Source organism: Neolamprologus multifasciatus, chromosome 12 (assembly GCF_963576455.1).
Source record: "Neolamprologus multifasciatus chromosome 12, fNeoMul1.2, whole genome shotgun sequence".
Taxonomy (NCBI): domain Eukaryota; kingdom Metazoa; phylum Chordata; class Actinopteri; order Cichliformes; family Cichlidae; genus Neolamprologus; species Neolamprologus multifasciatus.
This window is the reverse complement of record NC_140450.1, coordinates 2,692,008-2,705,065: the sequence shown is the minus strand read 5'-3', so window position 1 is coordinate 2,705,065 and position 13,058 is coordinate 2,692,008. Positions and strand designations below refer to the sequence as shown.

The 13,058-nt window shown below is 42.7% G+C and overlaps 1 protein-coding gene across 1 annotated transcript in view; it reads right to left on the bottom strand.

The window, feature by feature from the left end:
- The window catches only part of LOC146506163 (protein yippee-like 1), a 31,147-nt gene extending 19,077 nt beyond the window's left edge, over positions 1-12,070 (bottom strand). Inside the window, exons 1-2 of the mRNA XM_085180068.1 lie at positions 11,636-12,070; positions 6,631-6,915 (exon numbers count right to left, since the gene is read on the bottom strand). Of these exons, the coding sequence (XP_085036194.1) occupies positions 6,631-6,747 (117 nt within the window). The 5' untranslated portion in view covers positions 6,748-6,915; positions 11,636-12,070. The remainder of the gene's footprint in view (positions 1-6,630; positions 6,916-11,635) is intronic.
- Positions 12,071-13,058: the final 988 nt, after the last annotated feature.

The following is a 13,058-nucleotide window of genomic DNA, read 5'->3' as shown; positions in this document are numbered from 1 at the left end:
TCACTTTCTTCCATTATAATGAAAACTAAACGTTTTTTTAAATCCAGCTTTGACCATTGAGGATGAGCCGTGTCATAAAAGTTACGTTTAATAGCTTTTTCTTCCACGATCGACTTCCTATTTGCAAAAACGCGAAAGAAATGTATTAATTACAAGAGCAAGCAATGGTGCCTCGATTTAAATAACATCCCATGAATGAATCATGTTTCCCTACATTTTTCTTCTGCTGATGAACTGAAGGTTATTTGCATGAGCCACATCGGCTAAACTTCTCTTCATTTATTGCTTTATCCCCCCCCCCACCCCACCACCACCCACAGCCACCCGGTTTCAGTTCAACTTTGCTGGAGCAACAATTTAATTTCCCCGCGCAGGATCCAATAAACCTTCACTGCATAAAACCTCCTTTCTCCCCTGTCACAGTCTTTGCTGCGCGTGGCGATAAATCCACATATCTGACATGGTTCACGACAGGTTAAGTGAGGCGCGGATAAATGAGGACACCCCCCCTCTCTCTCAGGCCAAAGGCACATCGCATTCATGATTTATGATACTCGTTAAAAATTAAACCCCAGTGAAATTGTTGTTGTGCAGACTTCGCAACTCCAAACTTACCACCTTGAGGCCTCCGAACCTTCTGAGAGGCTGGTGGTAAAGCTTTTTACTGAGCGTGCTGTTGTGCTTGCACCAACAAACCGAGTTATCAGCATTTGCTTCAGGAGAGAATTAGCACATATATGTAGAATTTTTAAACACTGGATTTTTGACATAGGGGCCAGTAGTAATTAGGGCTGCCACAAACGATCATTTTGATAGTCGACTAGTCACCAATTATTTTTGCGATTAGTCGACTAATCAGATCATCATCCATTGGACGTAAAACGTACAGCTTATTGCACCAGCAGGATCTGCTCTTATATAACTATCATTAGCTTACAGCTTTAAATGTTTAAGGTATGTGCTAACTAAAAATAAAGACAAGATGATAGTTTATTAATTTTAATGAAATTTGCAGATTGTTTCGGTGAAGTTTAATAAACTCCTTGCTATCTAAAATATAACAGGACACCGGAGTAAATTCTGGAGCATCTCACACTTCTGATAATCAGCTGTCTGCTTGACGTTTATTCAGCTGTGCAAAAACTATAACTTTAATCTCAGCCAAACCGATTTACTCAGGAACAAATAAAATACTAAAAAAAGCCAAACAATAACATCTTTAAGCTATCTAAGTGACTTATATATCATGTTTAACCTGAGTAGCGAAAGACAGCGGTGGGTTTGAAAACATTTGCCGGGAGTCCGGTGTTCTCACGGCTCTAGTTAGCCTAGCCCCCGGCTAGCTATCGAGCTAGTGGCTAACAGACGTCTCCGAAAACGTTGGAGCGCTTTTGAAAATATGTGGTGTCTTGATAAACTGAGCAGCTATTTGAGGTTTACACAGCTACATTCTCGCCTGAAAATATGTTAAAAGTTTATTTTGTGACCCAGAAAGAATAATAAGAGTAATATTAACACTAACTAGCTGCCGCCATTGTTGGAAACTGAGCTGGGCTGCGCTATGAATTCTGGGACACAGCTTCTTCTTCTTCGGGGTTTAACGGCAGCTGGCATCCTTGTACATGCAGTGCTGCCATCTTCTGTTTCAGTCCGTTATTACACTCTTAAATCCTACTACTTATTCCTGCGTCTTTTATTGATCTTACAAAGCTTCAAACGACGCGTCGACTATTAAATCAGTCGTCGACGATTTTGATAGTCGACGTAATCGTGACTAGTCGACTAATCTTGGCAGCCCTAGTGGTAATATTATAGCTGTTCCAGTAGTACCTACTCGACTGTTCTTGGTTTCAGTTTTTTCCAAGTGAGTACCACATGACGTACGTGAGGTCATTACAGTAGCGCAGCCTCCACACAGTCGATCCAAGCTCAGATTGATCAACTTTTCCATTTAAATAATCAGCTTGGCGCTCGGTAAGGCCTTAACGCAGAGGAGCACGCCGTCGTAACACGTAAAGGTCACCACTTCTGCTCTGCTTCATCTCACAGTTCCGAAACTTTCCCCTCCAGCTGCCGATTTACGACCGACATTAAAGCGACGCTTTCACACCTTTGCGCGTTTGTGCCCCCAAATGCCAGCGTGGACTTCGATACAGAAATCGTGCAATAAACAGACTTCAAGGGGCCACAGAGCTCTTTGTATTTGACTCAGGTTCACATTTGTCACTCTGTGGGCTGATGAATGACCGGCCCTGGCAGGACAATTTCATTTTGGGAAATTGGCTGAATCTTCAGCGTCCTGCTGTGCGCTCTGACTGTAAAATGAGGTTTTTTGTTTGTTTTGGTCTCTGCTAGAACTGATCATTAGTGAAGACGGGATTTATGTGCAGGCAGCAACAAAACGATCAGCAGTCATTTATGATGAGTTAATAATGAGGCTTTATTCCACAGGACTACGCAGACATTTGACTCCACAGACACATCACAGAGGAGGGGTCACGAGTTGATACCAGCGACCAGTTGAAAACCAGTCCCACCACCAGATACTGTGAAAACTGTGCTGAACTTAGTGATCCTAATATTCGCGTTTTCCTGACTTTAAATCCAGACTGGCACCGTCGGACACTTTATGACGCTTATAATAACGTGTCGTCTAGAATCGCTTCAGGTCACAGACTCGCGGAGATGAATTTCTCTCTGACGGGAACACTGGATTCAACGAGTGACACATCATTTCTACCAGCACCTTTACGCTGTGATGATGAAGGTAATTTACCTTAAAAAAAAAAAAGGGTAAAGTCAGAATGAAAAGCACAGTCACAGGAATATTAGTCCCACCAGCCCAGCGATGACAGGTAAGGTTTTCATGCTCATCAAGCCTCAAACTTTCTGAGATTTAATGATTTTTGTGGCTTTCTAAAGTGTTGCCATCCCTCCATCCATGCATCGCCCCTCGACTTTGGAATTCCTTACCCCCTGACCTCAGAAACATTACTTCATTCCCTCATCTGTTTAAAATTGCTTATGTTTAAACCACTGTATGTTCTTAACTTTTATCTGTTATTTTTACTATTATTGTGTATATTTTCAGTTTTTGTGTTTTTATCTGTTGTACAGTGTCCTTGGGTGCTTTGAAAGGCGCTATTTTTAAATAAAATGTATTATTATTATTATTATTATTATTATCGACTTATTTAAAACTTTTGTTCATGGAGATTATGGAATCTGACGACATTATCTCTGACATTTTGCAAAAGGCAGCTCTTTAAAGCCACACTTATCTACATCGTGACAATATACGATATGAGCTAACACAAACAAAAACACGTCCCCAGGCCAGCGGCGCAGATACGAAGCTCGACTGTCTTGATTTTTCCATCTCAGATTTTCAAAGCACGTACGAGGTTCCCAAAGATGCTCAGCGAACCAAAGCGGCGCTTTCAGCTTCGACATTTTTAACTCAAAAACAGCCACAGAAGCAAAAATAGCCACAGCAGTAACACTTTAATAGAGCGACCAGCTCTTTCATGCTCGGGCAGCGTCGGTGATAATAGCAGCCCCGCCCGGCAGCCCAGCCTCGGAGAATTTATGGGCAGTAACGAGACCCAGACGCCCGAGCGGACAGGTACGCGAGCTGTGGAGACGCAATAAGGAAGTTGAGCATCGCATAAAATTTCATCTGTGTCATTTGCCAGAACTGATATCAGATATTGCTGAGTGGGATTTCACAGTTTAGACATATTTATTCACCACAAAATATAACGAGCGTGCTGTCAAATATGACTGCCTGAGAAAGTCATCCCCATGGTTACTAAGCAAAACATGCCATTCATTTTGATCTGCAGATAAGTCTGCATAATTATCAGAGCTCGATTTTAACTGTGAGCTGCATAAATCAGCACAAAACTACATTTATTTTCCTATAAACACACTTCCAGAGCTCTAACGTTACAAATTCACATGCGTGTTGCTTGTGCTTCTAATTCAGTTCCATCTAGTGAGGATCACATGTTTAAAATCTCCACTGATTAGGGTTCAAGAGTCAGGGTTAGAAATGAAGTGTCAAAAACTCAAAAAGACTGCCAGGATTAACAGCCTAAAAGCACAGCTGATATTAAACAAACACACAGCAGTTTCAGTTTCCCCTCAATGACACCGGTAAGGTTTTTATTTACACATGTCAGCTGTTTAAAAGTTATGCAATGCTAGGAGGTGACCCACTTTGAGTAACAGGTGGATTGTGACACAGACAGGTAAAGCCACTCGCAGCCTGTGAGCCTTTAGGTAATCTGACTGAGTCACTGAAGCTCCTCAGCATGTTTGTGCTGTTTGTGCCTTCAGAAGTATTTATAATGAAGTTATGTGACACATGTTATGGATAACCACGTTTTGGTTAAAGGTGGTTTCATCGGCAGCTCCAAAGAAGGAAAAATAAACATGGCGGCATCAACAATGCTAAGCTTGAGCCTTCACCAGCAGGTGACACCATGTTTGATATACAGTCTATAAAATACTGCACAGTGAATCTCTTATAGCACATTGTTAAGGCTTTAAAGCACACGATCCACCTTATTCCTAACACGAGGCAGCTGAGCTCTTATTTTGAAGGAACGATAGAAAAAAAACAAAAGCTCCCAAAATTCCCGTGAGCACGCCTGCTCGCTGAGCTGGCTGAAAGTAAATATTTGGTTGTAAAACATACATTTAATACCACAACATTAGGTTATAACAGAGTGAACTACACTAGTCACTATGCTAAAGAACGCTCAACCATAGACTGTATATTAGGGCTGCCACGATTAGTCGACTAGTCACGATTACGTCGACTATCAAAATCGTCGACGACTGATTTAATAGTCGACGCGTCGTTTGAAGCTTTGTAAGATCACAAAAGACGCAGGAATAAGTAGTAGGATTTAAGAGTGTAATAACGGACTGAAACAGAAGATGGCAGCACTGCATGTACAAGGATGCCAGCTGCCGTTAAACCCTGAAGAAGAAGAAGAAGCTGTGTCCCAGAATTCATAGCGCAGCCCAGCTCAGTTTCCAGCAATGGCGGCAGCTAGTTCGTTTTAATATTACTCTTATTGATCTTTCTGGGTCACAAAATAAACTTTTAACATATTTTCAGGTGAGAATGTAGCTGTGTAAACCTCAAATATCTGCTCAGTTTATCAAGACACCACATATTTTCAAAAGCGCTCCGACGTTTTCGGAGACGTCTGTTACCCACTAGCTCGATAGCTAGCCGGGGGCTAGGCTCACTAGAGCCGTGAGAACACCGGACTCCCGGCAAATCGTTTTCAAACCCACCGCCGTCTTTCGCTACTCAGGTTAAACCTATATAACTCACTTAGATAACTTAAAAATGTTATTGTTCGGCTTTTTTTAGCATTTTATTTGTTCCTGAGTGAATCGGTTTGGCTGAGATTAAAGTTATAGTTTTTACACAGCTGAATAAACATCAAGCAGACAGCTGATTATCAGAAGTGTGAGATGCTTGAGAATTTACTCCGGTGTCCTGTTATATTTTAGATAGCAAGCAGTTTATTAAACTTCACTGAGACAATCTGCAAATTTCATTAAAATTTAATAAACTATCATCTTGTCTTTATTTTTAGTTAGCACATACCTTAAACACTTAAAGCTGTAAGCTAATGATAGTTATATAAGAGCAGATGCTGCTGGTGCAATAAGCTGTACGTTTTACGTCCAATGGATGATGATCTGATTAGTCGACTAATTGCAAAAATAATCGGTGACTAGTCGACTATCAAAATCATCGTTTGTGGCAGCCCTAGTGTATATTAAAGACGGACATAGCGATAGTGACATCACACATTTCGGCCATCGCCATGGTAGCTTTTTGAAACCAGATGTGATAAATTAAAGGACACCTCACACTCATACAGTAACGGTTTGTCAATAACAAGGTGGACTCACCCTGCAACTGAATGTCTCGCCCCCTGCTGGCCTTCATGAACACTGCAGGTTTATGCACTTCCACACCGGCTTCAGGCTACGAGCTCAGGAAGCGAGGCCAGTTTATGGGATTCGAGAGACCCATTTATCGACAGGCTCCCGTCTCGTAACTCTTCCAAACTCGCATTTTTGCTCAGGCGAGCACGGCAGATTACGAGAAGTTCCTGAGGCATGCTGGTCACCATAGTAGTCAAACAAACACGAGCACGGCGTGCCTGCTGGCGCTCGCTCAGATTAATTCTCTGTTCTGCTCTCACGTCATGACGTGTCTTCAAACAGACAGTATGGCTAAAAACAGTTTACTGTGCCACAGTAACCTACATTTGCTTCTTCGACTACATCACGTTATCCACGCTTATTTATAGCTTACAGAATGGGCCGACACTCGCAGCTTTTATTTATAGCTCTAAGCAGAGGGCCAACACTCGCTGCTGATCAGGGTGTTTTAAGCACGCTACACTAATGTAATATTTCTCTCTAGTTGACCTTCGGGATGGCACCAAGGGTAGCTGCTGTGAGATTTGTGAGACAAGTGCAAAACCCTGGAGCTTTCCTTCCCCCATAAATAAAACAGAGCAGCTGAAGTCATGTGAAGTGCTGCAGGGTGGCTTTATATGAAAGGCAGGGACGAGTGTGGAGCCGTCATACCTTTGAGATGAGCTCGTCGTGGTTGGCCAGATGTGCTCGGCAGTGGATGCAGCTGTAGGTGCGGTGGCAGGACGGCAGGTAAGCCTGGAAGGTCTTAGACTTGGTCATCTTCACCATGTCAGTGGGGCAGGGCTCCTCGCTGGTGTCAGGGCTGGCACTGGAAGAGTTGCAGCTCTGCTGGACTTGCTGACAGAAGAAACACTGGAAGATGCAAGCAAAAGCCGTCGTTGTTGTGGAGTGGGTGTGTGGCACGCTCCACACAGACACCACGGGAGAAAATCAAACCTGCGGATAAGTGGGAAAAGGAAAGAGATGATGTGGTGAGCGGCACGTTCCGCACTTCCTATTTATAGCGCTCGTGAGCTTAATTGCATTTCCAATATAAACAGCTCGTTCACTGCAGCAATCATTTGATTAGAAACATCTATTAAGTGATTACAGTCGCATGTTGTCCCCGACCAACACGGCTGCGTGGTTATGTAACTCAATATGACAACAAGTCAGAAGCCACAGAACACGTTTCACCTGCTCTCAAACTATTTTCTAAAACCAGCCTGTCTTCATTTTGTCTCTTTAGACTGAAAGATGCGAGAAGAGATCAGCAGCTTGGAGATAAGTCAGAGGAATTTCTCAGGAGAAACAAAAATCCTTCAAAGGACACAAATCTACAGGATTTCGAATCTAAAACTCAGCACCAACTCTTGCGCCTGTAGAAACTTAAGGAAATGCTGCTCAGATGTCAATTTTTCAAGTAGCTCAATAAGTTTTCCCCTCATGTCATTAATTTACACGAACAAATGGCTCATAATCATTTTTGTTGGACGCTTGACGTCAAAGTATCTTAATGCATGCCGAACGATCCAGGCTGCGTTTTCAGTGGGAGACGTGTTGCATCACTCAGCCGAGTGATTTCTTCAGTCTGGAATGAACTTGGCTGACTGATGAAACGTTTGTTTATATAAAATCCCAGAAAGTTGATTCATGTCAAAGGATACCATTAGTCACATCTCTTGGCCTTATCTTGGAACGTGGCGTTTAAAGAAGAAAGAGGCGTGACTGTCTGCAAAGGTTTCAGAGGTGAAAGTGAAAGCAGGCGCCTGCAGCGCCGCAGTAAAAGCTGCACACCAGCACAGCTGCTGAGACAACGAAACAGAAGCCTGATAATAGGTGCGAGCTTTGAAAGGGGTTCACGAACAACACGTCTGCAGGTCTACACAGATGCTAAACATCCACCCACGTGGAGTCTTCCGTCTCCTCCTCCTACTGTGCAGCTGTTTGCAAGCATGCGACTCCCAGCTGACCAATAAGAGATTAAAGCTCACATAAAAATGCATATGTGGAATTTTTTTTAACCTCAAACAGAAAAAAAGAGCCCGGAGTGACAAACCTGCCACAACATTAAAACCACTTGCAGGTGAAGTGAGTGACATTGATGATCTCGTTAGGATGTAATGTCCTGCGGGGACTCGTCGGCTCCTGGAACTGCACTGACATGCAGATGTTACTTTCACACTGCTACGGTTTCTCTGCTCTCCCTGTGGGACTGTGCAGGTAGGGGGGAGTTGTTAGATTAATGTGGGCGCACCTGTGCAGGCTAGAAACAGCCTAAATAAGCTCAGTGTAATCGATCTCTCCCCCTCTGCCTCCTTTGATTTGGTTTGCTCCATCTTTTGCTTTCTGCTAACAGCACTACCACACATATCGCTTCTCCATACACAATCAGAAGTCCATGTTGGCAGGAGTCTCCCACAGCAAACTGTGTCCCCAAATTTGTTAAAATGAATAAATAGGATCACAAAAGTTTGCAAAGGTCTTTGCAAGAATGTTTTAAAAATGCATTTAATTATTAAACCAGATCCAAACAGCATGCAGACTTTCCCCAGATTTCAAACTTCCACGGACATGCCTGGACAAGCCCGATCCCAGACACCCCACCCAAGGCTGTGATCCTAAATCAAGAAAAGACTAAAAGTAGGTGTTAAAAACATCCCACAAACAGACTTGGATGAAAGAATAAAATGAGAGGATATTTTGTGCTCGCCAAACTAAAAGCAAATAGAAAAACTGAGGAAGTGTTCTTAGTTTTAGTTTTCTCCAGTGTGGTCAGCTTTGTGACACAACCAGCCTCACGAGGCTTTGGAGTGTGTGATTACTGGGATGTCCACCGGACTGTGACTCAACTTCCTTCACAAACTGTTGTGTTTTGCTATTGTGAGCATCGTATCTTGGCCCTTAATAAAACCCGCACTTTTATAAAATTCAGAAAATAAAACTAACCTGAAGCTAAACATTGCAAACTAAACTGCAACGAGTAAACCCACAAAAAGCTAATGCAAAGCCCCACTCGGTGTCCTGACCTTTAAACTTCTCAGAATAATCATTATTAATCGTTAGGCCAGAAAACACATTTATATTTACTGAGGCGTTTCTCCACATTTACACAAAATAAATGAATCACTGCTGTAACTTTTAAAGGTGCAGACCCGCTCACTGTTCAGCTCTGCAGACAAACATTCACTGCTGTGCACGGTGCTAAAAATATCATTGTATTCATTTTTAAAAATCATATTTTGTGTCATTTTCTATTTTACTGCTTGCTGCATCTGAAGAGCACACGCTGATTGAAGGTGCTAAAGGTTGATTGATTGGCTGATTGACCGATGAAGGTACATGTATTGATTTGCAGCAGTGTATCAGCAGCCAGGAGGCGCAGAGCACCTGAACACTGGTGTCGAGTTTCCAGACACCTGTTGAATGCACGCCTGTTATTTGCTGTGCTTTTAGCGCTGATTAAGTTTCCACTGACAGCTGAGAGAAGTCATCTTTGCCTGCTTGTGTTTAACTTTGTTACTGATTTACAAAGTTATCTTTCCTCATATGGATTTTTTTTTAAATCCTTTTTCTGCTGAACTGCTGACTTTCAGGAAATGAGCAACACGCAGTGACTTTACCAGAGAGTCAAAGTCCTCAGCCCCTAAACATACAGGGCTAACAGAATGCTAATCGGGTTAACTAAGGTTACTAGGTTAAGGGAGATAAAATTAACCGTGGTAAACACACCCGGCTGGATCTTGATAAATCTTGAGGACTTTAGATTAGATTTCCCAAAACTACACAGCTTTAACGTCATCTGACTAGACTGTGAATGTCAGTTGGGTTGGCATGGTTACCATAATTGGATGGATAAACACAGTTAATGGCTACATAGATGTTAGAAACAGTGCCTTTATAGATCCAGGACATGCATTCCCCTTCCTGTTTGTCCCATTACAATGTGATTGCAGTTCAGATTGGGGTGCAGTAGGGGGTGCATCGTGAGCTCATCCTCCATAAATGGTGGTAAGTTGTGCTAAATGACTGAGACAAATGCATATCAACAACACCTCCAAACGGGTATGAAATGACATTCACACACTTCTGTTTTTCTTGCAGGGAAGCCAAAATTCTCCCAAATAAAAATGGCCGAGGATGTAAAGGGGCCCATGGTGCTGTGAGGTTCCTGATACACACAGAAAAGTGTTTTCCCTCTCTCACCCTGGGCTATTAAAATCATGTTGAAAACTGGATGAAGAATATGAAATGTTTCTATTTTCGGGCTCATCAGCGCCCCCTATGAAACCAGAGCGTGAGGATTCCTGAAGTTTGCAAATTCTCTGGCTCACATTTCCCATGTTGACTGAAATATACGACGAATCCGACTCTGTGGATCATATTTCCCCATTCAAACACCAACCAGCACACTGTACACCCAAACTCTCAGACTTTCACTTTTATCTCTCAAGAGTTGCAAAGTGAAGGAAAAATCCACCACACGCCTCTCTTAATATAATCTCTGCATAGCAAAGGTTGCCCCATTACGCAGAAATCCCCTTAAAACAATAACCCTGCGGCTCTGCGAGGGAAAACAATTAAAAAGGCTCGAGAAGTTTCCAATTGAGCTCAATGTGCCGCAACAGGAAGAGCAGCACCGAGACAGAAGCCAGCAGCCAGACAGAAAACAAAGGAACTTCCGCAACTCAACAGGAAGCAGCATGAAGCATGGCTGCTCTGCAAACACAAACACACCAATATATACGTATGCATACACAAAAACACACACACAATCAGCCAGGTAAAAACCTGACATGCAGACACACTCTGGCCCACAGAGGCCCCACGCAGAGAGCCACGTTTACATACATACAGTATAATCTGCACAGGTGCCGAGGCCTAATCCCTGCATGAAAAGGACAAAATCCCCTCTGAACTAGCTCAGTTTAACCCCAGTGGCACGTACACAATGAAGGTAAACACACACACACAAACGCACGCGCACACACTTTATAAGCCAAGTTGCTGACTTCAGGCCATTTAAAACCACATGTTCTGTTTCTTTGATGAAACTTTAACATTTCTGGACTTTTGCAGATAAAAGTGCTGATAAAACACTTTAAACACGACGCTGCAACATTGTCTCCTCCTCCTATTGTGTCCATGCACTCCATCGCCTGCCATCTCACCTTCTGCTTCTGTTTTTTAATTAAACAGAAATATATTTGGCTTTTAAAAAATTAAAAGCAGAAAGATATTTTTAAAGGGTGGCAATGTGCGCGGAGAGGACAGGTAACAGCTGAGCAAAGTGAAAACAAAGAGGCAGCACAGTGTGCGTCTCTGGTAACCACTAACAGGAAGAGTGTCCAGACAAAAGACTCGCTCCCTTCATCACTGAGTCTAACCAAAACAAGCCGATAACATGCGTTTTCGCTGAAAGTCTTACGACCCAAAGCAGTTAATCTGGCCGTTAGACGCGTTTGCAGCCCTCCCGATTCCTCCTGCTCCTCTTCTAAATTTGTTTATGCCCAACAAAGAGCACGACGCCAGCTCAGGCGCAACAGTGTTGCTGCCTGCTTTCATTGTTTGTTTTTCTGAGCCTGGCGCTGTCTCTGAATCCAGCGCACACAGAACCTCGGCTGCTGCTTTCTTTCAGTTTTTAGGCAAACGGCGCTTCAGCTGCTGCTGTACTCACCACCTGGATCAGATCTGAGCAGAGCGCAGCTCGGTGGAAAACTGCTTGCTGGAGGAAGAGACAGAGAGGTGTTGTTGTTGGGGTTTTTTTTGCACTTCTTGTTGCTTTTTGGACTTAAAGAAATGATTGTCGGCGTCCCAGGCTCTGGTCCATGGGTGATGCTGCCAGATGGGAACTTATTGTTGCCTCCTTTGGGTGATGACGGTTCTCATTTTTCCCCACACGGGCTTTTGTTGTGCCTTTTGTGTGCGCAATGGACTGGCCTGGTTACTTTACGAGGACGTCACCACGTGGGAGGGAGAGCGAGCTTTGATTAACAGCCCAGCTGACCAATAGATGCCTGCGCTGCCTTCAGGCTCCCTTGGGAAAGATGGATCACTGAATAAGAGCGCGATTCAAGGTAAAATGTGTGTTTGTGTGATTTTAATGCCTGCCATTCTCTTTAAATCCACCTTTTGAGAACTTTTATTTTATAAAAAGCACAACTGTGTTAAAGTTTATTTATAAACATTAATCTTGTAAATATTTGTCTCTGTTTACTGGTACATTTGTACTTCATTTACTTTAGATTACCAAAGTATTTTTGACTATTTTTTAAAATGTGATTTCCACTAATTAGCATTTATATCCATATTTACAAGATTTCTTTTGAAACTTTAAATGCTTTTGGATCCTTTTGGAAAGCCATACTTGGAATTTTTAGTCAACGATCTATCCTTGCTTTATTCTTATCCTGCTTATCCACCTCAGAGTCATGTGGAAGGTGGAGCTTATCCTTGCCTTCAGACAGTTTACAACCAATTTCCAATCACCAATTAACCTAACATGCTTTTGGACCGTGGGAGGAAGCCAAAATGCCTGGAGTGGACACGCAAACTCCACACAGAAAGGATCAGATTTGACTTTTGCTAGGACAGGGAAAGAATCACTTTCTTATTTTAGCTCAAATACCAGCAGAAAGCCACCTGGCATATGGCTTCAGCTGGAATATGTGCCAAAGTGCAACAACATCTATGAGACATGACAGCTAGCAAGCTAAAGAAGCACAAACTTGGTCCCTTCCAAACATGCCAGAGGCAGTCAGAGGTTTTTGCTGGACTGTGTCAGAGGTAAAGGAGGCAGGCTGCATGCCAGTGGAGATAACTGCAGAGCCATGAAAATTGGTGCCTCAATTTTTTTCTTGTTATTTGGGTTACATTGTTAAATCTTTGTTTAAATTATTAGTAGAAATTGTTTTTGTGGATGGATTTATGCTGCTTAATTTGGTTTTATAAAACAAAATGTTCCCACATGTTCAGCTACAGTTTTTCTCTTTGTGAGTTTTAAATTGGTCATAAATGGCATTATCACGGTTTCCTTGTATCACTCTTTAGATGTCTGTGTTTCTGCTGTGACAGACTGTCATCTACTTATTTCCCAGAAA